At 42.3% G+C, this 26,766-nt stretch overlaps 1 protein-coding gene across 4 annotated transcripts in view; it reads right to left on the reverse strand.

Annotated features, from left to right (window-relative positions):
• Nucleotides 1-26,766, reverse strand: part of SLC1A2 (solute carrier family 1 member 2) — a 165,427-nt gene that overhangs the window by 54,348 nt on the left and 84,313 nt on the right. For all 4 annotated transcript variants that reach the window (XM_074401308.1, XM_003919988.4, XM_010333413.3 and 1 more), the window contains exons 2-4: nt 6,272-6,411; nt 4,264-4,416; nt 1,480-1,730 (exon numbers count right to left, since the gene is read on the reverse strand). In XM_074401308.1, coding sequence (XP_074257409.1) covers nt 1,480-1,730; nt 4,264-4,416; nt 6,272-6,411 — 544 coding nt within the window. The remainder of the gene's footprint in view (nt 1-1,479; nt 1,731-4,263; nt 4,417-6,271; nt 6,412-26,766) is intronic.

The following is a 26,766-nucleotide window of genomic DNA, read 5'->3' on the forward strand; positions in this document are numbered from 1 at the left end:
GGCTGAAGGAGACTGCTGGGTTCTAGCTTAGTTCCTACCTGGGTTAATGGGAACTGGGGTGTCTGGGGTGTGTTCTAGCCTAAGCTGGCCTTGGGGCTAGAAAACAAGGTAGTAGATGGGGCCTGCTCAGCTAACTCAGTGGTTCCACTCAGCAGAATCACCTGTTTTTAAAAAATCACAAGTTTAAAAGAATGTATAGGCATGTATGCAGCAAGCAGGAGTATACATTGCTAAGAATCTGTACCCACTGCTACATTTTTTGTAGTGCCATCTTGCAACAGCCAACAGACTCAAAATATAAAACCCCTTGTTGGGGTATTTTAACTTCTTCTAGGAATTAATCTTAAAAATATTATGCAATCATCAAAAAAAGAAAGAGATGACTTTAAAATACTCAAGTGAAAAAGTGAGATGCAGGGTTGTATGAATAATGGAGTACCATTGGGTTGAATTTTTTTTTTTTTTTTTTTTTTGAGATGGCATTTCACTCTGTCTTCCAGGCTGGAGTGTAGTGGCTCTGCTCACTGCAACCTCTGCCTCCTGGGCTCAAGCCCTCTTGGGCTCAACTTTGCTTCAGCCTCCCAAGTAGCTGGGATTAGAGGCTCCCACCACTACACCTGGCTAATTTTTGTATGTTTAGTAGAGATTGGGTTTCACCAGTTGGCCAGGCTGGTTTTGAACTCCTGACCTCAAATCATCTATCCACCTCGGTCTCCCAAAGTGCTGGGATTATGGGTGTGAGTCATCACACCCAACCTGGGTTAAATTGTTTTAAAGATTATGCACACTTGCATATGTGGCAAGAGAAAAATATAAGGGAGGAAACAAAATTTTCAACATAAGTAGTTCTAGAGAACAGGAAGAAGAAGCTTCTAACTTCTACTTTATGTGCTTCTAAACTCTAAATTTTTCAAAATCTGCATGTATTACTTCCACAATTTAAAAAATACCCAAGTTTCAAATTCATCTCTTGGAGATTCTGATTGTGCAGAATCTCCACAATATTTATATTTTTAAGAAATACAAATTCTGTATTTGCATTTCTTAAAAAGTGCCATTGGTGGTTTAGATTTACTGCCAAGTTTGACAACCACTGTGTACTCTAGAAGGTTGTGGGCAAGGCTGTTAAAAATATGCCCATGGATGACTCAAAGACACATTTCCCAGCCTCATGCACAAAAAGGAAAGGAAGAGATAGATATAAGGAGAAAGAAAAAAAAAAAAAAAGGAATGACAATCCCAGATCAAAAAGATACTAAGCGAGTTGGAAAAAAGGGGAGATTTAAAAAAATTAAAACTGGGAGACTCCAATCCGAAGATGCTGCCCTAAACAACCTCATAGAATCCCTGGGCCTAGACAGAGATAATTACATATTAAGAAAATTTCTACCCAGAGTTGGTCTGTTAACATAGACTCTAAGTTATCGCCTTGATAGCTTAGAGGGCTGCAGAAGAGAGAACATCTGAACCTTGGGTTACCTGTTGAAAGCAGGCTTGGACAAGGTTTTCAGGGAAGAGATTGCGAATAAGGTCCAGGAAGGCATCCAGGCTGGACACTTCATCATTCTTCTTCCCAGGTCCCAGCTGCTTCTTGAGCTTGGGATTCCCTGGATGGATAGCCAAGACCAGAATGACCCCCAGCACTGCGGCGATGATGGTTGTGGACATATAATACACCATGGCTCTTGTGCCCAAGCGGCCACTAGCCTTAGCGTCCAGGCCTGACAACCCTGGATTGAAAAGAAATGCAGAAGGATTAATTCTATTACACTTGTGTTAATGACCCGTGTCTACATTTCTATGACGTCGACCCCATATTGCTCAAATGTGTTAATGGTTGATTAAATGTCCTACTGTAGTCTTCCCTCCATATCCATGAGGGGACAGGCTCTAGGACTCCCAACAGATACTAAAATCTGAGGGTGTTCAAGTCCCTTACGTAAAATGGTGTAATATTTGTATATAACCTATGTACATCCTCCTGTCCACTTTAACCACCTCTAGATTGTTTATAATACCTGATACAATGTAAATGCTATGTACACAGTTGTTATGCTATATTTTTAAACTTTTATTATTTTGTATTTTTTCAATTAGTTTTTTTTTTCTCAAATATTTTCAATCTGTAGATGAGGGACTCACAGATATGGAGGGCCAACTGTACTGAATATTTGGTCAGTCCCACAGCTTATCATTCTATTATCCAGGGAGATTTTCAAGATTTTACGGAACTGGGAGAGTTGGAGATCCTCTTGTTTAGAGTTTACAAATGGTTTGTGACAACTGTTTTTGACAGTCTGCAATAATGAGTTAAAATAAAGTTGAAGACATCCCATTTTTAATTTTGAGAGTATGTTCTTTCCACTTTTTTTTTTTTTGTCTTAACATCTCCTTTCTTTTATGAAGCAATGGTGCTGGTACATGCTAGTTTTTAACTCGTTAATTTATTTATGTTTTAATGTCTTCACTTGCAAAACTAAAAAACTGATAGCTCTGTTCCACTCTCAAAACGTCTTTTGAATATATTAGTGGTAACTGACATGGAGAGTCTGAGAATAAGGATTTCGCCTAGCCCTCTCGTTTCTACGAGGTGAACAGTGAAGATCCACATTTCCCAGCCTCAGGCAGGAATTAGAGAACACGCTGTGAAGCACTCTGCCCATGGTGGGCACTTCGTCTATACTTAGGGAGGTCAGAGAAAACTCCAAGCAAGTCACAAAAACTCCAGCTCCCTTGGGTTTTTTTTTCCCGTTGTTTCTTCAACATCTCCACTTCCTGGTTTCAGTTCCTGCTTTTACCAGAAAGAGAAATTGAACCCCTTTCTGGTGGTCAGTCCTTTTTGCTATGGGGGAGGAAGTTAGTGATGTGAGCTGCTCTAAATTAAGCTGACCTATTTATGACCTACTTCTTTTTACAAACTAAAGTCTAATTCTAGCCAATGGGAGCTAGGTTTTCCTACCAAGTTGGCTAATGTATGACCCGTTAACAGGCATGGAGAACATTTTCTCTGTTTTAGGGAGGAGTATTCATGGTAAATGCATCCTTTCACTCAATCTAGCTCTGAATGATAAGATCCTGCTTAGCCCCTAAGTGCCTGATCCTGAGTCCCAGCATTTCGGCCACTGGAGTCACTGGTCAACAAGCTGAGGCCAGTTGACCACTGACTAACAACCCAGCTTAGCCCCTGAATCTCCTGGAGTAACCAGAGCCTCACTCACTTCTTTCATGAGGTGACCAGTCCAGGGGGGCAACTTCTCCAGATCACTTAGCTGATTTGTACCCAAATATGGACCTCATCTTCCTGCCCTTAACTCAGAGCTGAGTCTCCAAAGGGCACCAATTTATACCGTTTGAGCAATATTATTTGGTAGGGAGCAAAGCACTAGTATAAGCCCATAGAGGAGAAACACATTCTTTCAAATAAAGTAATTAATTCTTTTAGTCAAAAATAAGTGAACATGATGTCACATATTAGAAGTACCTTTGTTTTGAAAGACTCAGAGGGCTTTCATACCTAGCATTTCCTTTTCTTTTAATGCCAACCTCCCTCTATTCCCAGTTAAATAGTAGACAGTTTCCTTTTCCATTTATTACTTTTATTAGTATCTGAACAAAATTTAGAAAAGTGAGAAAAGTAGACATTAAAAAATAAATCACTAGAGGTATCATCACTTGTATGGCTGTGTTTCCTTTTCATCTTTTTTTTTTTTTCTTTGGTTGGAGAGAAAGACAAATAGATTGACTAATTAATGGTGAGCTGCTTTTTTTTTTTTTTCTTTTCTTTTTTTTTTTTTTTTTTTTTGAGATAGAGTTTCACTCTTATTGCCCAGGCTATAGTGCAATGGCACGTTCTAGGCTCACTGCAACCTCTGCCTCCCCGGTTCAAGTGATTCTCCTGCCTCAGCCTCCTGAGTAGCTGGGACTACAGGCATGTGCCACCACTCCTAGCTAATTTTTTATTTTTAGTAGAGATGGGGTTTCTCCATGTTGGTAAGGCTGGTCTCTTAACTCCCAACCTCAGCTGATCTACCCACCTCGGCCTCCCAAAGTGCTGGGATTACAGGTGTGTGCCACTGTGCCCAGCCTAGCTTTTATTTCTTTAGGGTTAATTATCCCCATTTCAGAGACAGGAAAACCAAAGCTCTGAAATGAAATGACATAGATGAGCACATTCACTCAACCAGATTCAGATTCTACAGTCAATCCAAAAGCCAGAGCTGGACTATGAATCATGTTAGCCAGGCAGTAGTCAGGTGGTCTTACCTGTGATTAAGCTGGAGATAATTAGAGGGAGAATGAGCATTTTTAGCATCCTCATGAGTATATCCCCTGGGAAGGCTATTAGCATAACCACATCAGGGTGGATGGGAGATGCCAAGCGAAGAAGCCCTCCACATACTGCCCCCAGGATGACACCTAAAAGGAAGGGGGAAAGAATCTGAATTTATTCTTTGCCCTTGTCAAATGACTAGCAATTCTAGACACTTATTTCAGCAACATTGACCTTTCTCACGCTTTTGCAGTATTAGATGATGAACAACATGTGACAAAAACAACATTAGATAAGTGAAGCTGATTTTGATGACTAGTGAGAGAACTTTCCGTACCTCCAACTATTCTAAAAGTCAGCACTCAAAGAGTCAAGGAGAACATTCTCAAGGCTTTATGAAAGTGCACACTGGCAACTTGACTCCAACTTATTTGAGGCTATTTGTCTACTTGGAGCCAGAAATTGTCCATAGAAATAACCCACAAGGACAGTTATTGCTTCCTCGCCCAGCCCAAGCTTGGCCCCATGGGATGGCATTTAATATGTGTCTTCTCATTGTAACTGGAGGCCAGATAAAAAGAACATTTAATTGACCAAGCTAGTATGAATTCTATTTTTTTCTTCCTATTTTCTATGGCTTCCAATAATTTCCCCACAGCTCACCCTCAAGGCTTGTTCTTGACGTCTATGTCATTTTACATAGTTTTTAGATTGCTGCTCTTATGGGAGCTCAAGAATGGACTCTAAAATACGTAATATCGGAGGAAACAATTTAGGCGGAGATGCTGTCAGGGACCTTTTACTTTACAGACTCAAAGATCCCACAAGAAAAATTTTAGATCTCTGCAAATGGGTGGCCAACATGGATGAGCCTTGCAGAAACCACAAGTTGGATCATAGTACCACTGGCCATAAGGGAGGAAGGGAGTCCCAGGAATGTGGGCTAAGATGCTAATTCCGTGGATGTGGAGGGAGCAATGTGGCTGCAAGCCTGATTTTTTTTTTCTTCTGTAGGTGAAAATCATACTCTCCAGCTTCTTCAAGTCCTGTGATGAAGGAGATGTGGTTATATGGTGGGTAACCTTTGGAAAACCCAACTATGCTTGTGGTTTCTTATTAAGTAAACTTAGCTATAGAAAGCTCCCAGTCCTGACCCTGAACTACTGGCAACCAAGACGACTGCCTCAAAGGAAAGGCCATGGAATGGGGGGGTGCAGGTAAGTGTGTGGGGGTGAGCGGGTGGGAAGGACAAGTTCTTCATTTCTTCTCTATGTAACCTAAGTGAGAGCTGAAGAACAAGGGAGGGATTGAGAAAGGAAATGATGTGGTTGTCATTACAAGAAACTGCAGCTCGCCCCATTTTCAATAAACCCTCATGGAAAACCTAAGACCAAGATTGTATCAACAGCCTGAGAACAACCATCATCTGGGTGTTGCCTGAGGCAGAGGAGGGGGACTTGCAAGATGGAGCTGGAGCAGATCAAGGCATTGAAACAAACATCTTCCACACTGACCTCATTAGCTAATGTGCCCAAATTACCTAAATTAATGATGTGTCTGGAGAAGCTCAGACCTTAGGAACCATTTTAGTGGGGTTTTGTGCAATACCTGTGCTTATCTTGATGCAGGTGGTTCTCTAAATGTGGTCCATGGACCACTGCTTTGGAATCACCCAGAAGGTTTGCTAAGATGTAGACTGCAGGGCCTCATTTCATATGGTCCAAAGCAAAGTCTCCATGAGTATAGATATCTGCATGCCAACACTCTCACAAGATATTTATTTGCATAAAATTTGAGAACTACTAGAATCCAAAAGAGAATGAATGGCTAGAGGAGGTGAGGAGGAAAATTATATCACTGAAGCCTGGGCAGAAAGGGCCCTAGGCAAACCAGGTGGCTTCCTTTCTGGTGGAAGGGCTGGCCACTAAGACCAGCTGCCCCACAGAGCCTGGAGACACCCAGAGAAGAGGGGTCTTGGGGTGAGGTGGTGCAGGTACCTACCAAACACCGTCAGGGTGAGCAGGAGATTCTTCCCCAGCTTGTTGCACAGACGTAGGCCCAGGTGCCGGTGCTTGGGTTCCTCTGAGCCAAGGTGACTGTCGTGCATTCGCACTTCCACCTGCTTGGGCATATTGTTGGCACTGAAACAGAAGTGAAGGCAGAGATCAGAGAGACTGGCACCTCCCCTATACAGCTGCAGGGGCTTGACTAGTAGAAACCTCTCCAGGCACAGTTGGAAACTGGAACCATCTGCAGAAAAATAAAAGTAAGTGTGACTCAGGGTCACCTATAAGCAGGACAGCAGGACACACCGAAAACTGATGTGGATCCCCACGGTAAAGGAAAGGAATGCCACATGCAATGGTAGCGTCTTCCAAAGCGTTGTCCCCCATGATAACTTGGGGAGGGAAGTTACCATGTTACAGAGCCTTTACATGAGTCTTGACCAAGGTTGCAAAGGCTAAAAGAAATAGAGATCCAAATCCAGATAGGTCTGGCTCCGAAACCTGAGCTCTTTGTTCTTGTCACAAGAGCAAAAAGTTGACTTTTTCAGGAAAGTCATACTGAGTTACATCAAATTAAAATGTCTCTAAGCTCAAGTCTTCCCCATCCTGGACATGTAAAAATCACAAAGGCTGATCATCCAAGGTTTACTTCTTTTATGGAAAAGATAGTTTACCTAGTCAAAAAAAAAAAAAAAAATTCAATCTATTGTGGTTTTTAAAAGGTCACCTTCATTATCAGGACTGCTAAACTGGCCAAGAGATAATACCACTTAGAGTCCAAGAAGCATGGCTTTAAGAAGTAGTTCAATCACCTCCAGCAATGGATGCAGCCCAGCCCTTTTCTGGGTAAATCCCAGGTAAACCTAAGCCATCTTGGGAGTCTGCCCAAAGGAGCTCTTACCAGGGTAATGGGTGTACTTCTCCTTCCTCAGCTTTGCTATTTCCCAGGCCAAGAAGATTTCAGGTAGAAGCTTGGGGATTACCATAGTGAGGCCAATTTTTCACTTTGACATCTTAGAACATCTTTTTGGCTGCTATTTACAATCACCATCATTTGATAAAAGAAAAACAAAAACAAGCCTTTCATACCTAGAAAGAGAGGTGTCTCTGAACAGATGACAGTGTTTACAAGACAAGGAGGTATTGCCCTTATCCAGACATTCTTGTCACAGACTGGAGAAATCTTCCTTTGGAACTAACACCAAGCTGCAGACCAGTGTTTTGGAATAACTGGTTATAATGGGAATAGCATGGGTTTTGGAGTCAGAAGGCCTTGGCTTCAAATCCTGACTCTATCTCTTGCTAGCTGTGTGGGGTGTAGAAGGAAAAGCCTGATGCATACTTCATAAAAATTAAAATTATGCTAGCATGGTACCTTTCTCCAGTGTACACAAAGAAGAGACACATAACACCCATCAACTTCATGACAGGGATGACATTTAGTTTAGGGGCTTAACCCACTTGCCCTGCCATTCTAGAAAGACACCAAGAACTTAGCTTCCAGTCTCGGAGTTAAGACCTGGAACCCAGATATAATGACTTGCTTTTTTGTAACAGGCTGTTTAATATACTGGCTAACAAAATGTTTTATAATTAGGAATAATGTTGAATGATCAGATGAGAATGTTAGTCAAAATATAAGCTTCTTAGTCTCCCCTTAATGGCCTAATTTTCTACTCATCTAGTTAATTTCTGAGGCAACTTCTGATTTCCTGACATATGTGTGTACTAATGACCACTCAGACTGTCTGAAAAAGAAAGGGTGTGACTGCTCACAGCAGGCGGGTGAGGGCCTTTCTGATCAGTGAGCAACAAATACCACTTCCTCCCGTCTCCATGTGAAACAGACAGAAAATTCATTTTACAACACAGCAGGGGAAAATGATCAAAATCATCTTTTTAACATGGATAGACCATATTTCTATGTTTGTGGTGGGATCCTCTTCCATTTTCAAACATTTCTCCAATCAGTCATCTGAAGCTCTAAACTAGGAAATGTTGACCAAAGAGTGGAGATAGTTTGTGTTCTGAAACGGTGAATGTATTTCTGTAGCCAGTTCTTGGCAGAACTCTCCAGTCCCCTTGAGATCATTAATCTCCTTGCCTTCTGCTTCATTTGAATCTCTACTGCCATTGAAATGACAAGCAGGCACATAGTTGGTATTCAAGTAAGACTAGGAAGTATTTAAAGTAAACATTCTGGCGGGATCCATATGATGTAATGGAAGTGTCAGGCATCAAAACAGCCATGTCAAAGTGAAAACACACAAACATTAGGTTAGCATACACACCCCACCCAGCAACGTGATTGGATGCCTGTGCCACACATTTCTTTGTTGTACAAAATTGCTTCCTCTTTAATGATTTGTAAGTGTCAGGCATCAAAACAGCCATGTCAAAGTGAAAACACACAAACATTAGGTTAGCATACACACCCAACCCAGCAACGTGACTGGATGCCTGTGCCACACATTACTTTGTTGTACAGAATTGCTTTCTCTTTAATGGTTTGTTTTTTAGGCTGTAACAAAGGTCCCGAAGCTCTGAATTAAAACAGCCACATCAAAGTTGCTGCATCAAAATGCTATAAATCCACAAATATTTATTGAGAGAATTCCTGTGAGTTTCCCTCTTTGAATTAAACAGATATGGAAGAATTGTAAAAGTTCTTGATGTTTGCACATGGAAAATATTAAAGGTAAATCAGGGACTCGGTTTGCAGCTGGAAACACAGAGAGTCCCCCTAGAACTCTTTGTAAAAATTCTAACTATTCTAATTAGTCTAACAAATCACTACATCTCCCAGAACACAAGGAGAGACTGACATGGGAACTATCACAGAATATAGAGTGACAGAATATTATATAATACAGAGCTGCTTCTAAGCCTATATATCTTTAGAATAAGATATAAGTTATAAAAAATGTGTTTACATACACAGATACATAAATGCTAATTGCAAACACACCTGGTAACAGTGACAATAAGAGGAATAACTTGTATTTATTGAGTGCACTCTATGTAACAGACACTATACTCAGTAATGGCTATGGTACAATCCTTACTCTTAAAGAGCTTTGCTCAGAAAGGAAACACAAAGCACATTGTACTGTAATTGTCTGCTTTGTGTTACAGGCCATGAGCAAACTTGCAAAGGAGTCTATGGGAAATCGTAAGAACAGTGTCTAACCTAGGTTCAGGGAAGAGGAAGGGATGTTCAAGAAGGGGTCCCAGAAGGGGCTGAGACCTGAGTCAGATCTTGAAGGATGGATTTAATTTAAATGCTTACATTCTCCACCAGTCTATGAGCATTGGGAGGGCAAGACTGTGGTCTTTTAACACCTTGTACTGAGTGCTTAATCAATGTTTGCCAAGAGAAATTGAAAATTGAAAAGCAGCTTAAAAAGGGCTCCTTGCTTGCCCCTGGGAATAAGGCCCTTCTGCAGACAGACTGGCAGCATGCCATTTCAGCCAGATTCTGACCATTCTTGCATTTATTCCACAAATCTCTAGTGGGCCTATAGTACAGGCCCCATACTGTTGTAGATGTTAACAATATCGCAATAAACAAAACGAGCCTTTGATATCTTGGAGTGTGTACTTTAGTGAGAGAACAAATACACAGATAAATATATTTTAAGGGATGAGAAGTGCTCAGAAGGGGGTTTGTTCTCACTCTGCTAATAAAGAAACACCCAAGACTGTAATTTACAAAGGAAAGAGGTTTAATTGACTCACAGGCTTGGGAAGCCTCAGGAAACTTACAATCGGTGTGGAAGAGGGAGCAAACCTGTCCTTCTTCACATGGCGGTAGCAAGGAGAAGAAGTGCCAAGCAAAAGGGAGAAAAGCCCTTTATGAAACCATCAGCTCTCATGAGAACTTACTCACCATCACGAGAACAGCATGAGGGTAACTGCTCCCATGATCAAATTACATCCCACTGGGTCCCTCCCATGACGTGTGGGGATTACTGGAACTACAATTCAAGATGAGATGTGGGTGGAAACACAGCCAAACCATATCAAGGGTGAAGGAGAAGGAGAGTATGTGGGGAGGCAGTGTGATTTTCTATCAAGTGTCCAGGGAAGGTGTCTGTGATGAAGGGACATTTGAACAGAAATCTAGAAGAAATGAGGGATCTTCTCAAGTATTTTATGCAATTTATCTAGAGCTTAGCAAATAAATGGAAAATACACAATTTGGAAATTTGTCTTATTATCTAAATCCTAAAACTCCCACCCAGATGCACCCCCTGGAGTCCACATGTTGATTTTTACATGGATTCAAATGAATATGTAATAAGTAATGCTGGGCCCTATCACCATTGTGAATATGATGAAGGTTTAAATGACTATCCCAGCTCTCCCTAAGAAAAATGGTTACCAGGAAGAGGTGAGTTGGATACAGGTGGAAAGCCTACGGTCACGACAACCAGCGGGTTTGCTCTCATGGCAATGAATAGAAAGCGCTAAACCTGGTCTGCGAAGTCCCCTGGATAAACACAGTAGGTCATGTCCAGTGTGCACACCTACCCCCTTACTAATATTCCCTTCCTACATCCTGTGGCTCTGCACACAGAACAAAGCAATAAACCCCAGGTGGGGTTTGGGTCCACCAAATCCATCAAGGCTAATGCTCTCTGACACTGCCCACCATCTCTGTTTCTACTTGAGTGTCTCCTGAATGGAGGAATATTAGCAACGCAATGCCTTAACATTGGAAGTTTCAGTGTGTCTACTCAGGCAGATCTCTCATGTGGCCTCCACTGCCCAACAAAGTAAGGCCACGTGATGGGACAGCTGTTGGGATAATTAAAAACTTTTAACAACGAGCCTATAATTTCCTTCAGTCTTAGCCTCTCCATTGAATTATTTAAACAGCTGTTAATTTTGCAATCGCTGCCCAGTTCTTTCTCATGCAAATCCACGTGAGTCCTGCTTCAAGGCAAGCTCAGCTTATTGTGCAAATCATCCTCTGTGACTCAGAAGGGTACATGTAATGGGGCTAATGCTAAGTTTTAAACTATTCTCAGAACCTGCTTTTCATTAGCATTCGATTTCCTTTGCTTTGCCAAGAGCCTCTAATAATAGGCTCATTAGATGTGATGTTAGATTCAGATTTCCTGCTGCACACTTGAGTGTCGCCTTAGCTGGCACCAAATTCTTTTTTCCACCTTTACTGATTTGATGAGGTGGCAACAGAACATTCCCCGGGGAGCCTAAAAGCAACTGGTGTGTTTCTCCTGGAAGATGTGAGGTCTGCAGTGGGCTTCAACCATCTGCTGTTCCACTGCTGACATCTAACCTCCCCTCCCTGGCCCCAGGTTTTAGAGTCTGGGGAGGTACTGGGGAGACAAAGACATCCAGAAATTGCCCTAATGGACAACACTAGGTCACTCTAGCATCAAGAAGAAAACAGCATTCATTGCAGGGCCTCTCTCCTAAGACAGTTGGTGTATTTGAATAAGAATGCTGGAAATACCAGCGGTGTCAGCTCAAGCACCAAGAAGCAGAGGCAGAGATTTCAGCTTTGGTTGTCCCACATCCAGGGTTTCCCTCAGCTCCCTGAAGAATGCCATCCCTGCTGTAAAAGGGCCTGAAACTCTAAGACTTCCTGGCATTTCCAACAGCCTGCAAGTTCCTCCACCCTTCCTAGATCCTAAAAGACCTAGCTTAACTGTGTGAAGGATGCTTACCAACCACAATGTCAGTCTCTGACAGATACTGTGTTGTTACAGATCCTGCAAACGAAACTTAAAGGGTCACAGCCACCAAAGTCTCCTTCAGTCCCTTCTGCTGTTCATTGTGTCTTCAGAGTGTCCATTTGCTAAATCACAAAATTCCTTTTTGGTTCTGCTGGTGAGGCACTCCAGAATTCACAAATCTCTTTACAATAGCTTCATCTAGTATATCCGAGGGGCTGGCTAAATACAGTTTTCACCTATCCTGAATCATGATGGGATAGGGCCAGGATAGCACTGGAAGTTAGGAAGTCTGTGTTCTAATTCCAGGGCTGCTGCTAAATGGGTGTGTCAGAGGAAATATCTGAGGATAAAATGGATGTAACATTACCTTCCGTGATCAACAGGCAGTAGGGTAAACTGCTATGAAGTGGTAAAAACACATTCTTAATGTAAGATATCAATAAGGTTTAAGTATCAATTTTGGCCCATTTTTATTTTTTAGGTCCCATTTTCTTAATCTATAAAACAAGAGGGTTGAATTGGAAATTATTTAACATTCTAAAATTCTGTGATTCTCTAATTGTCCAGCTGGGGGAAAGGATAGTAATAGCACTCAGTTCCAAAGATGTGGATTCCATTCTAGGTACGCAGGATGGAATAAGCTTAGAGCTGACTACGAAGACAAGTTATTTCATTCACCATAAGACGGCCCAGTAGCTGCACCACAACAGCTAGAGAAACAGCTAGAAAAGGCAGAGATGAGAGACAAACCAACAGCAACCATAACAACAACCGTTTCTTTATGTCTTTGGTCCATTTTAACCTTTACTATCTCCGCTATGGAAGCACATTTTTCTAGGGCCAATAAAGCTGAGTTTGGGGTCAAAATCAGCACACAATTCAGACGTGAGCATCTTCTAATTCCTCATCCATCCTTCACCCATTCTCAGTCTAGATGTCTAAGACAGGCAGGTCAATGCCTTTGGAACACAGTCAAACAGGTAAACTGGCATTGGGACCGGCCAAGTGCTAAACTCACCACTGAATCATTGAGAGACCACCTACATCAGGCACAGTCAACTTCCGTGGAACTGGTGAGGTGGCACTCAGAAAAGATAAGACAAGAAATTGAAGGAGAAGAGTCGTTTTTTTCCATATCACTTCCTAGGCCCAGTGGCCCAAGCCATCTAATGCCGTGAATGGCAGGTATACAGCCAATTGAGCCTTCAGGTGCCCTCACACAAGCTGCAAAGACAAAGTAGCAGGAGACAAAGTTTTCAAGGGATAAATAAAAATTATATTTGTTTGGCTTGGAAAGAGATGTTAAAATACAAGCTCTGATTAGTAACTGTCCAGAAGGCAACTTGGTGGAATGAATTTACATAATTACATGGCCATTGATTCTTGGTTAAAATGTCCCTTTTCTGGTGGTGGCCGAGATAAGACATTTAGTCTTTTGGACAAACCACACAACTCATTGGGTCATTATAGAGCTCCAGTGAGACATTATCTATGAAAGCACTGACAGAGTATCTAATATGTAGTAGATACTCAATTTTAATATCCTTTCTTTGTCTAAAATCTCTCAAATGATGCAAAATAACCATTAAGAGGGCTTACTTATAGTTGAGTTTTAGTAAATATTCTTGCCAATACATTCGTGCTTGTGCTTTTTATAGATAGAAAGTCCCAGAGGGTTCAGAGTGGGTGGGAGCCTGGGAAGGTTCCACTGTCATCATCCCCCACTACAATGGAATGACTGGATAACGTCTCAAAGAATGTCAGGAGTACAACCTTAAGGATATGGCCTCTGACTTCTGAGAAATCTTTCCCTAGGCAGAGACTTAAGCCAGCTTTGACCCAATAAATTTGCTCATTTCCAGATAGACTCACCACCCCAAACAGAAATAAGACTCCAAGGCACAATGAACCTCCAGGGCCCAGTGAGAGACTAGGGTGGGGTGTTTGATCATCCCAAATTGGGAACCTCTTCTAAATATAAAGATTATGCCATGGCCCAGGAACACACTGGCCAGCCCAGTCCCCAAAGGCCTGTCGATTCTGAAGTAATGGCTACACGCCTCTGGTTCATGGAACAACATGAAAACACTTTTGAAAACTTCATACAAATTCAGTAAGCTGAGGAGGATCCACGCGGTGTGCACTCTGGGTTTTGAGCCAGGGGTAACTTGACCCTTTTCCAGATGAATAAGGCAGCTTGCCTTGAAGCAAACTCCACTAGCTAAAACACCCTCCACCCACCCTCTAACCCAGCCTTCTTAGACTGACTTTGACTCCTTCCAAGTAACTCAGGTGTGACTTCCCTCAGGAAGCCTTTGATGATCCCCAGGTTTTCTTTATAGATACAGTTTACCATGTTGCCTGTGCTCTCAAGGCATTTTTCACAGTTTACTTGTAAGTTTTCCCCACCAGAACATAAACTTTTTTGAGGACAAACTGTGTCTTATTTGACTCTGTCCTTACCATGCCCTGCATCCTCCTAGCACATAGTAGATGCTCAGTTAGTGTGTGCTGCATAAAGGAATGAATGAATGGATGATTAGGTTAAAAATATGTTCTAGTCACAGGTTCTTTGTGACACTCTGTTCTAGGGGATAGTGGTCCAGAAGCCTAAAAAATCTGAGAAAAGGAGAGAAATGAGAGAAGGAAAATCAGAAATGGCTTCAGGTGGGGAAGCTCCATCCTCTAAGAAGCAGGGAACACCTGCATTGGGAAACCAGTGCACAGCGGAAATGGGCAGGTCAGCATCACGATGGGGCTGGTTCTTTTCTGCTGGTGGTTGTGATCCAGCTGTCCTGACCAAGGTATGGTAGCCTCAGTGCTCCCAGCACTTTTCAGGGAAGATGGAACCAGAAACCATTCTAGGTTCACCCAACAAGGCCTTTGGGGAAACTGATGAGGACCTGGGAAGATGCACTGGTCCCTGAAGGATCTCTTAGAACCCAACTACCAGGCATCAACATCTCTGAATCTGGACCCTCCAAAATGTGGTCCTTCTGCCATAAAGCATGAGTACTCATTCTAAGTGTCACTGGAACCCTGATCTTGAGATTAAAAGAGCTCCAGGTTTGGCCCTCAGGCCTGGGAGTTTCTTCTAGCCTCTGAAGCTTCCCAAACTGAGCCTTTCCAAGCAGTCTCCCAGACAGGAGTGACTGGAATGCTGACTAAGAGGTGGTTTAATTAGCTGCAGCACCTTCAGGCGCTTAGGCAGAAACTAGGTGAGGTGCTGTATACCTTAGCCAGAATTTCTGGGTCTTTTGATCACACCTTACAATTGCTTTTCTTCAGCACAGTCTGTCTCTTTTGTCTCCTTTCTAGACTGAGCAGTTAACCACACAATGTAGCATCAATCCCAGGCAAGAAGGTAAGTCACTATCATGACCTTGCAAATATCAAGATTTACCATGGCAAGCATTCAAAATGCCACACAATGCTTTTGTGAGGTGATGTTTAAGGTTCCCTGGAGACCTTCAAAGTCACCCACTTCTGGCTCCCAGAGACCCAAATTTCCTCCTTGAGAGAACTGTCCCTTTGGATTCCACCCAAGGACCTAGATTTAAACCAGAAACCTATAGAAAAAGCAACCCATTCACTGACACCTTAGTGTAAAGGAGATTCTCAATCCATCCCTAAAATAGAATTGTCCGGAGGAGCCCCTTAATATAGGTACTGGCCAGAACCATATCCAGAAGCCAAACAAAAAGAGATGTCAAAACATAAATGACATAAACTTTGCCAACTGCATGTCATTACCAGGATCAGTCTTGAAGTTAACTGCATTTGAAATTCTGAGGCCTCCACAGGGTTTCTTGAATGCTAGCAGTTTTATTTTCCTTTTAAATCCAGATGCTTGTTTCACATACGTGTTTAGTTTGCAAAAATTAATCACTATCATAAGATTTGTGTGCTTTTTTTGTCTGAGTGTTATACTTGAGTTAAAAGTTGAAAAAGAGGCAAACTAAATTATGGTGTTAGCAGTAAATATATGTAGTGTCTCTACCTTTGGTCCTAAATGGCTGATTCCCAGACTAGTGGATTTGCCAGCAAAAGAACAGGTACTAATTTTGCCCAAAAAGCACCTTGTGTTTTGGGAACATGTAAACATCTCCTTCATGCCCATAACAGCAAAGAACTCTCAGACCGTTCCTTTCTTGTCTTCCATAACAGAAACCCAAGCAGGTTCTTCTCCTTCGTTCATCTTTTAATCATAAACAATAACCAACATTTCATGAGTTTAACTTTCTAACAAATAAGGTGATAATACCATTTGTGTAGTTTAAAAAGCATTTTTGCATTCATTAAGAGTTAATGACATCCCTGAGAAGGAGAGATTATTCTGTCTTAGAAATTAAAAGACTGAAGCTCCAGAAGATTCTGAAACTTGCTCAAGCTCACGAAGCTTAGAAGCAACAGAGTTAAACCTGTGCTGTCCGTTGTCTTTGAGTCCAGTGTTTTATGGGTATACCCTTTCTAGGGGTGTTTGCAGAGCAGTGGATACATTAGAACTACCATCTATACCAAAGCACTAGGTAGCTACTTACGTGACTTGCATTCTAGCACATGGAGAGGGAAGATAGAGACAGGAGGTGCTGCTAAATGAGAAAAGGCAAAGTGAGCTCTGGGAAGCTATGGCCTTACTGTCTGCCTTGGACAATCCATGCTGCCGGTGCCATGGCCCCAGATGTACCATCATGAGAAAACGGCATCCGCTCAACTGACTCCTCCCTTCAGCCAACCGGGGCACACAGGAACCATCCTATTTCCGCTAACTCAGCCAGCACTTGCTGCTGTAAAATAACCTCAAGGGCTCACTCCAACTCTGGTCCTTCACCAGGAAGGACTCCCGCATCAGAGGGACCCTAATGTCTCATAACTGGTAATAAGAATAATGATGATGACAATAATGATGACAGCAGTTAATATTTACTCGAAACTGACTTCATACCCAGAATTTTCCTAAGTCTTCTTGTGTATGAACTTATTTAATTCTCATAATAACCCCAGGAGATGAGTACTATTATTAGCAATCTTTACTGAAGGAAAAAAAAAGTCATTGAATGGTTAAGTTACTTGCTCAATGTCACAAAGGTAATGGATGGTAGAGCTAGAATTCGAACCCTGTCAGTCCTGGACTTGGAAGAACTGGTCAGCATACTCTCCCTCCAGCCTGAAAAAAACTTGCTCTTTATGTTAGGCAATTTCATGCTAGCAATAGACATTGGCACTGAACATTTGGCCAAAAGAGTGATTTTCCTGTCGGGGGATGGGGAGTATACCAGAGAGAAGAAAGTTAACACCTAGTCCAAACCAGAGCTTGATCCAAGAGCTACACACAACACTCATGGAACCCGAGAATTTCTGGACTAGAGAGACTTTCTGTCCCCTCTCAGTCTCTAGAAAAATGATTATCTGGTCTGGTGGCCCCAAATCTGTCTCTGGAACACTTGTTAAAAATACAGATCTCCAAAGCTTATGTCCACACAAAAACCTGCACATGGATATTTATAGCAGCTTTATTTATAATTCCCCAAACTTGGAAGCAACTGAGATATACTTCAGTAGGCAAACGGATAAACCATGGTACATGCAGACAATGCAATATTATTCAGCACTGAAAAGAAATGAACTATCCATCCATAAAAAGACATGGAGGAAAAATAAATGTATAGTGCTAAGTGGAAGAAGCCAATCTGAAAAGACTACATACTGTATGATTCCAACTATATGACATTCTAGAAAAGGCAAAACTATGGAGGGGCATGTTGATGAATGGGTAAAGCACAGAAGACTTTTTTTAAGGCAATGAAAGTACTTTGTATGTTACTCTAATGGTAAATACATGTCAGCATACATTTATCCAAACCCACGGAACGTACAACACCAACAGCCAACCCTAATGTAAACTAAGCACTCTGTATGATAACGAGGTGTCAATGTAAGTTCATCGGTTGTGATAAATATACCGCTCTGGTGGGATGTTGACAGTGGGGGAGGCTGCACCTGAATGTGAGCAGGGGCATATGGGAACTCTCTGTACTTTCCACTCAATTTTGCTGTAAAGCTAAAACTACTCTTTAAGAAACAGTATATTAAACAAAAACAAACAAAACAGAACACAAGACAGATGTCCAAGCCCCGTCCCTGAATATTCCAATTCAGCATGTCTGGATGGGGACTAGACTTCTGAACTTTTGAAAAAGCACCCAGGTGACACCACTGCAGCCAACCCACATACCGATGTCTGGTCAATGCCTGAACAGGTTAGTACAGGGCAGCTTATCACTTCTACTCTAATCATCCTACCATTGGATAGCTTTGACTAGCAGGAAGTCCTTCTTCCTTTATCGTGAGCCTGTATCTGTTTCCCTGTAGCTTTTACCCAAAGTTATTTTTCTACCTTGTAGAGCTACTTAAGAATAACAGCTACCGTCAGACAATGTACTGGACTCTTTACATGTGTATTTCATTAACTCTCCACAACTCTCTCACAAGATAGCTGCTATTTTTTTTTGTTTTGTTTTTTGTTTTTAGACAGAGTCTTGCTCTGTTGCCCAGGCTAGAGTGCAGTGGTGTGATTTCAGCTCACCACAACCTCTGCCTCCTGAATTCAAGCCATTCTCCTACCTCAGCCTCCCAAGTAGCTGGGACTACAGGTGTGTACCACCACACCCAGCTAACTTTTTGTATTTTTAGTAGGGACAGGGTTTCACTTCTTTATAGATGAAAAACTGAGGGTCAGAGAGAAGAGGACATGTGCTCCAAGTCAGGCAGTTGGTGAGTAGATGAACTGGGATGGCAATCCCGCATGGCCTGAACAAGGTGCACACACTTAATCATGACACTTACAGAAAATGAAGCTGAATCCCTTCTCCATCTACCAACCTTTGAGGCCCAAGACGTTTCTGCTCAGGGTTTCCTTTTCTCCAAGTTTGTCACCATCCTGGTTAGAGCACCCCAAGCCATTTACTTGCATGTGCCTCCTAGACCTGCGCACAACCTTCCAGGTAAGGGCTGGCCACTTCCCCGCTCCCCTAAGCCCATCAAAGACTGCCTTTCTCACCCTCACCCTCTAGCCTGTCAGACTCTACCAGAGCTGAGACTTCAGCACTGCCTTGGAAAAACTGAAGGGCATAGGTAACTTCACAGTAGAGAAAGAAGGTAGTAGGGAGTACTGGTAATGAATAGAACCATTTATTGTTATTCTGTGCCAGTGATAGGCAGAGTAATGCCCCCACAAATGCCTATGTCCTAATTCCCAGAACCTGTGGATGTGTCAGGTTATATGGCAAAAGAGCTCTAAGGCTGCAGATGCAATGGAGGCTGCTAATCAGCTGACCTCCAGATAGGGAGATGCACCTGGATTTTCCAGGTGGGACCAGTGTAATCCCAGGGATTCTTATGCATGAAAGAGGGAGGCAGGAAAGAAAGGATGGCAGCATGACAAAGACACAGCCCAATGTTTTTGCCTTTAAAGATAAAGGAAAGGGCCATGAGCCAAGGCATGTGAGAAGCTTCTAGAAACTGGCAAAGGCAAGGAAACAGACTCCTCCTCTGAGTCTCCAGAAAGGAATGCAGCCCTGCTGATACCTTGATTTTAGCCCAGTGAGACCCAACTCAGACTTCTGGCCTCTAGAACTATCCGATAATCAGTTGCCTTGTTTTAAGCCTATTGATTTGTGATCACTTGTTACTGCAACAATAGGAAACTAATGTAGTACCAGACCTTTTGCTAAGTGTTTTCTATACTATCTCATTTGTTGTTTACAAAAAGTCTCAGCAGAAGGTGATAGACACGGAGAGTTTCCTATCCATAGAAATCTGCTCAGAGAAGCAGCACGCTCAGCCAGACACTGCTTCTCAGCCTCCCTTCCTGAGACGAAGGCTGAACTATTCTGCTCCTCCCTTCTTCACTTCTTCCTGCCCTAGAGAAATGCAGACTAAAGTAACATCTTTCTTCTTTAGCCAATCACGTGTTTAAAAGGTTCAGCAACACCATGCCTCTAAATGGCTTCCATCACCCATGGAAGCATTTCAAGGCCTCCCAGAGGACTTGTGTAGTTCTTTACTTTGGTTCCTTCTAATGAGCTGCTAAATTTGTGGCTATCGAACTTGAACTAAACATCCAGTCCCTGCTGATCCCACCAGTCCACTCAGTTTACTGACTGCCCAGTCTCTTCTCAACCAGTTTGATCTGCTAAATTTACAAGTGATAAACTGAGCCATCCAGTCACCCCTGAAGTGTAATGCTTTCCCAAGGAGAATTTCTTCTTAAGAGAAGAATGTGCAGTTCTCAACTCTGGGAGCTTATGGAGACAGACTGGTTCACGGGGCTTTGTGCTGATGTGGCATATAGTCCACAAGTGCAATACACCCAATCTTGCATTATCCATTCCCTTCCCACCTCTTCCATACACAGGTGCAGTTCATGGTGTTTGGGGTATATATTACTTTGCACATTTGAACCTGAAATCTTAATTGACTCTTTGATGTTGTCTCTTTGAATAATCTTTTCCTGAGCCCCCAATCTACTTTTCGTGCCTCTAAGATCTTATGTTGCACAATTCATCAGATTCATATGGTTTGCCTCTCCGATTAGGCCTTAGACTCTGTGAAGGAAGGGCTATACCTCTATCACGGGGCCCTGCCCATGTTAGATGCTTAATAAGGATTGTTGAGAGACTAGTGATTTGGAGGTACTAAGGGGACCCAAGTCTATAGGGACTGGGAAGTGCCTCTGACAGTGAGTGGCAGGACCTTCTCAGCTCAGCATCTCCTTTAGATAGAAGCCCAAACAAAACACAAGAAAAGAATTAGGAAACCTGAGGTCCACCAGAAGCTCCAACTAATGTTTAGTGACCTCGCCAAAAGTAACTAGGGCTTCTAATTACCACAAGTGATCATGACTTGAATTTTTATGCACTTCCTGAAGTCATTCCAGCAGCACCACGTCTTTTCAACAGCCCTGGAAGTGGTGATGATGTGGTATGTTGGCTGCTGGGTCATTAACACCACTCAATTCCTTGGCAACTGAGGTGAAATGTCTTCATCCCAAGTGCCTTGGAAGAAAGGCCTGTTTCTGCTCAACTTGTAAACTCTTAAATTTATCATTGAGGATAGTTTCTTCCTGAGTGACTTGCCTGGTTGACTCTTACATTATGACTGACTGGTTGACTCATTGTGACTATCTGGTTGACTCTTAAATTATCAAAGCAGGCCAGGCGCGGTGGCTCAAGCCTGTAATCCCAGCACTTTGGGAGGCCGAGGCGGGTGGATCACAAGGTCAAGAGATCAAGACCATCCTGGTCAACATGATGAAACCCCGTCTCTACTAAAAATACAAAAAATTAGCTGGGCATGGTGGTGCATGCCTGTAATCCCAGCTACTCAGGAGGCTGAGGCAGGAGAATTGCCTGAACCCAGGAGGCGGAGGTTGCGGTGAGCTGAGATCGTGCCATTGCACTCCAGCCTGGGTAACAAGAGCGAAACTCCATCTCAAAAAAAAAAAAAAATTATCAAAGCAAGGAACATGTCCTGTTTTTACTTGAATCCTCTATATAATGACATATACAATGTCAGGCACCTAATAGGTCTTCAGCAAAAACTGGTAGATTGAATTACATGCTAGGACAAAATTAAGAGAGAGGGGTCAAATAAGACCTGCGGATAAGTCCAGATAAGATCTCTGGACTCAAATATACCCTAGGGCTTTGAGTTAACACAGAAATGGTAGGCTTTTTTGCCATAGACAATTGTGCTTTCTTCCTCCACCCACCATCTCCCCATCTGCCTTGAGCATACACTCAGCCCATTGTCCTTTATCTGAGAGCAGATCTGACTCCACAATCCATTAAGGAGAAATTGCTATTGCATTTTATGGGAAGAAAGGGAAGAAGTCTACATCATGCACTACCCAGAGAACATACAATACAATTTCATTTAAAGCAACTTGGTTCTTCCTCCCCATACTCTTCAGAGTGTCTGTCCTCTTTCTCTTTTACTTCATTTCTCACTGTTAAGTTCCTTAGCCCACTGAGCTAAACCTGATGGATCTTCAAACAGCTGCCAGCTATTGCTCAGGTCTGCCCCCTGAAGCAATCTCATCCCCCATCTGCACAGAGTTTATCAAATATTTACTCTCCGAACAGGTGTCTTTCTCAGTTACTCAAATAACATAACCTTTGGCCGGGCACAGTAAAGGGGCACAGTGGTTCATGCCTGTAATCCCAGCACTTTGGGAGGCCAAGATGGGCGGATCACCTGAGGTCAGGAGTTTGAGACCAGCCTGGCTAAGATGTTGAAACCCCTCTACTAAAAAAATACAAAAATTAGCCAGGTATAGTGGTGCATTCCTGTAATCCCAGCTACTGGGGAAGCTGAGGCAGGAGAATCACCTGAACCTGGGAGGCAGTGAGCTGAGATCATGCCACTGCACTCTAGCCTGGGTGAAAGAATGAGACTCCACCTCAGAAAAACAGCAAACAAACAAAAAAAGCAAAAACCAAAAACATAAAGAAAAAGAAAACTTAACTTTACCTATATTGTTATACCAAAAATAACAGGTGTCACAGAATTTACTCATCTTTTTAAGGTAGGGATCCCTTTTCTTTATTGCTAAGCTAAATCAACAGTAACTTTAATAATGTTAATTATGAAGAGTTGGAAATTTATTCTAAAACCCTTTAATTGATAGTAACATATTGTTAATCATTTAAGTGTTTCTCTCGCTCTCTTTCTCTCGCTCTCTCTCTCTCTCTCTCTCTCTCTCTTTTTCCCTTGAGACAGTGTCTTGCTCTGTTGCCCAGGCTGGAGTGCCATGGCACAATCTCAGCTCACTACACTTCTGCCTCCTGGGTACAAGCAACTCTCGTGCCTCAGCCTCCCAAGTAGCTGGGATGACAGGCATGCACCACTATGCCTATTTTTATTTTATTTATTTTTTATTTTTTTTAATTTTTAGTAAAGATGGGATTTTGCCATATTGGCCAGGCTGATCTTGAACTCCAGACCTGAAGAAATCTACCTGCCTCGGCCTCCCAAAGTGCTGGGATTACAAGCATGAGTCACTGCTCATTTAAGCTTTTCTTAAGTAATCTTCAACGCACTTTGTTTCAATCTTGTTATTGAAAGTTACTAAAGGGTTTTGCCCACTTACAATGATGAGGGCTGGCTTCCTGAGTGGCAACAATCAGCTAGAACTGAGAAATGATTGTCCCTTAGATAGGCATGGATTTTCCAGTCTGCCACAGTCCCCACCATCCCTTACTGCCTCCTTGACACCAATGCCAAGTGTCAATTACCATTTATCCTCAGGCTTTCATTGCTGTCTTTCTGAAAAGAGTGTTAAGAGGAAAGTAAACTGTTTCCTGATTTCATGTGCATACCTGCCTGGCTCTAATTAAGTTAGCAGCCCCTGTCCCTTTTGGTTCCATCGTTGTACAGATGGGAGCTTTCTTTGGATGCTTAAGTAAAATCTTCAAAAAAGGAATGAAAATGTATTCACCAGGCTACAGGTAGGTAGGGAGTGATTTAACAGAGTGAATCAATTGCTGTTACTAACGATGTCACATAATTTACAACTTTGAGCAAAGGTTCCCAGGGGACAGGTGTGAAAACAAAAGCAAGTGATATGTCCTCTCACCTTCTTGAAAGCAGGCAAAGACAGTGCTTGAAGAATAATCAATGACTGACTGGCAGGTTACAGGGGGCAGAGTAGGGCTTCACTGTCTTCTCTGCATGGCCCATTATTATCAGTAGCCCCAAGATTAGAACTCTCTAGAGTAATGACTCAGTATGTGCTCAAATGCTGAGACATGACTTCAGCGTTTTCTTTACTAGCCCACTTTGGGGGGCAGGATATGAAGATGTAGTGAGTTGGACTCACAGCTTGTAGAGTCTGGCTGGACAGCAGTTTTGTTTTGTTTTGTTTGGCAACAACCCTTAAGACAGACATTTTGTACAATATGAGAAATGACTATTAGTCATTTTACAGATGAGAAAGCAAAGTTAAGTAACTTTCCCATTGTCAAGTAGCTAGGAATATTAGCTGGGAATCACACCTTGGTATGTCTTCATCCAAAACCAATCCCTTTTCATTACAATATGCAGCTGCAAGAACCTGGTAGTTTTTATTTTATTTTTTTGAGATGGAGTTTCACTCTGTTGCCCAGGGTGGAGTGCAGTGGCATGATCTTGGCTCACTGCAGACTCCGCCTCCCAGGTTCCAGCAATTCTCCTGCCTCAGCCTCCTGAGTAACTGGGACTACAGGCATGTGCCACCGTGCCCGGCTAATTTTTGTATTTTTAGTAGAGATGGAGTTTCACCATGTTGGCCAGGCTGGTCTTGAACTCCTGACTTCAAGTGATCCACCCACCTTAGCCTCTCAAAGTGCTAGGATTACAGGCATGAGCCACTGCACCTGGCCAAACCTGGTACTTTAAGGTGAGAATAGCATTCTTCAATATTTCATTATTTACAGCATCATAGACATAGCCTTCAATTGTTCAAAGTAGTTAAGGGTATGTGCATTGATGGGAGGGGGGAGTGTGTGTATTGTTTTATGTTGTTTAATTTTGCCACTCTCAAGCAAACTTCTCCTTCTCCAGTATCATCAACATATCCAACCTCAACCTCATAGCTGCTAATTCTTCACAAATACCCATAAAACACACTTATTGAAAGCTTCATTTCCCCCACGATATTGGCTATATAGGCAGCTTCAGGTGAAGTCTTTTCAAACTTCAGCCATAGCAACAGCAGTTGCACAACCGAGGGCAGCTGTGATGAAGTCACTGGGAACAAATGAGCAGAGGGCCCGGTACTCCTCTGGCCTGTAATGACTCCTCACCCCTGGCTTCAGACTACGTTGATGATCTGGACCCTGGGCGTGCCAAGTAGCTTAACTACACAGCTGAAGGAAATGTTCAGGAAAGGATTTTTAATTTGAGATTTTCCTTTGAAGAACACGAGGCTTCATTTTTGAAGAAAGGAAGGCAGTCTATCACAGGCTATTACCAGGGTCCTCACAACAATGCAAAGCAAAATCTGATCCAGTCTCACCTGGGTGTGGTGGCTCATGCCTATAATCCCAGCACTTTGGGAGGCCAAGGCAGGTGGATCACTTGAGGCCAGAGTTTGAGACCAACCTGAGCAACAGGGTGAAACCCTGTGTCTACCCAAAACATGAAAATTAGCCAGTCTCATAACCCAGTCTCAAAAAAATTAAATAAATAAAAATTTTAAAATAAAATTTAAAAAATCTTTTTAAAAATCTGATTCAGTCTCTTCAGACATCCTCCCACAAAAGAAGCTAAAAAAAGGTTTCTTACATGGTACATATACACCATGGAATACTATGCAGTCATAAAAAGGAATGAGATTGTGTCCTTTGGAGAGACAGGGATGGAGCTGAAAGCCATTATCCTCATCAAACCAACACGGGAACAGAAAACTTAACACTGCATGTTCTCACTTATAAGCAGGAACTGAACAGTGAGAACACATGGACACAGGGAGGGGAACAACACACACTGGGCCTCTTGGGGGGTGAGGTGGGGGGGGGAGAGCATTAGGAAAAATAGCTAATGCATGCTGGCCTTAATACTTAGATGATGGGTTGATAGATGCAACAAACCGCTATGGCACAGGGTTACCTATGTAACAAGCCTGCACATCCTGCACATGTACCCCGCGACTAAAATTAAAATTAAAATTAAAAAAAGAAGGAAGAAAGGTTTCCTGATTATCTCTATCTGATCCCTTTGAGGGTGATCCAATCCATTTATTAATTGTATGCTCTTGAACAGTTGCTTCCACTCAAAGGGCTTTGTTATTAATAACAGTACTGATCATACTCTCAACATTTATGGAACATACCAGCTCCAAGATAAGTGGTTTCCTTTATTTGATCCTTACAACAACAACTCTATGAGCCAGAAGGAGGAAGGAAGAAACAGGCAGAGTGCTGCATTATCCTTATTTTATAGACAAGGAACTAAGACCACCAATGTGCCTAAAATCACCTTGTAAGCTGCAGAATCACGTAGTTAAACCTACGCTGGTCCAACTCCAAGCCCCTAGTTTGTATGACTATGCTCAAGTAGCTAGATAGTCAATTCAAATACTCCATTCTTCAATTTTACATTTATAACTTACTAGCACTCACAGTAGGGGTCAGCATCTCATAGCTCACCATATGGCCTATAAAGCCTAAAATATTTACTCTCTGGCCCTTTACAGAAAAAAGTTTGCTGACCTTTGGCTTAGAAGAATAGTAAACCAAATCCCAAATTTTCCATTCAGTTTACTGAAGTCTCTGTAGTACTTGGGACCAGAAGATTCTATCGCTTTTTTTAACTCAAGAAAAGTATTTCTTTGCATTGATTTATGTAAATGACTGAGAGTAATGAAAGTTGGAAATAAATTTTGGGGAAAATAAGAGCTAAAGAGTTGTGGTTGTAAAATATCCACCTCCTGAATTACTGTAGAGCTGCTGGTTAACCAAAATCCAGGGAGGGTTTTACCAGAATCATGAAGAATTTTGTGAATGGGTCTACACTGAGTATAGAGAAAAGTGCCCACAGGCCTCTCTGTGTCCACGTTGATGGGAGATTAGAGGAGACTCCTCCTACCAACATGCAGCCAAACTGAAGACTACCTGTTTAAATGGCTGACAGCATGCTAAGCCAATCGAAATAGTGACAAAGAGGGTAGTCAGAAAGGCAGTGAGTAACTAGTGATTGTTTTCAAACATGGCGAGAGGTGTTTGGTAATCTTTGTGTGAAACAG

This window comes from Saimiri boliviensis, chromosome 6 (assembly GCF_048565385.1).
Source record: "Saimiri boliviensis isolate mSaiBol1 chromosome 6, mSaiBol1.pri, whole genome shotgun sequence".
Classification (NCBI taxonomy): domain Eukaryota; kingdom Metazoa; phylum Chordata; class Mammalia; order Primates; family Cebidae; genus Saimiri; species Saimiri boliviensis.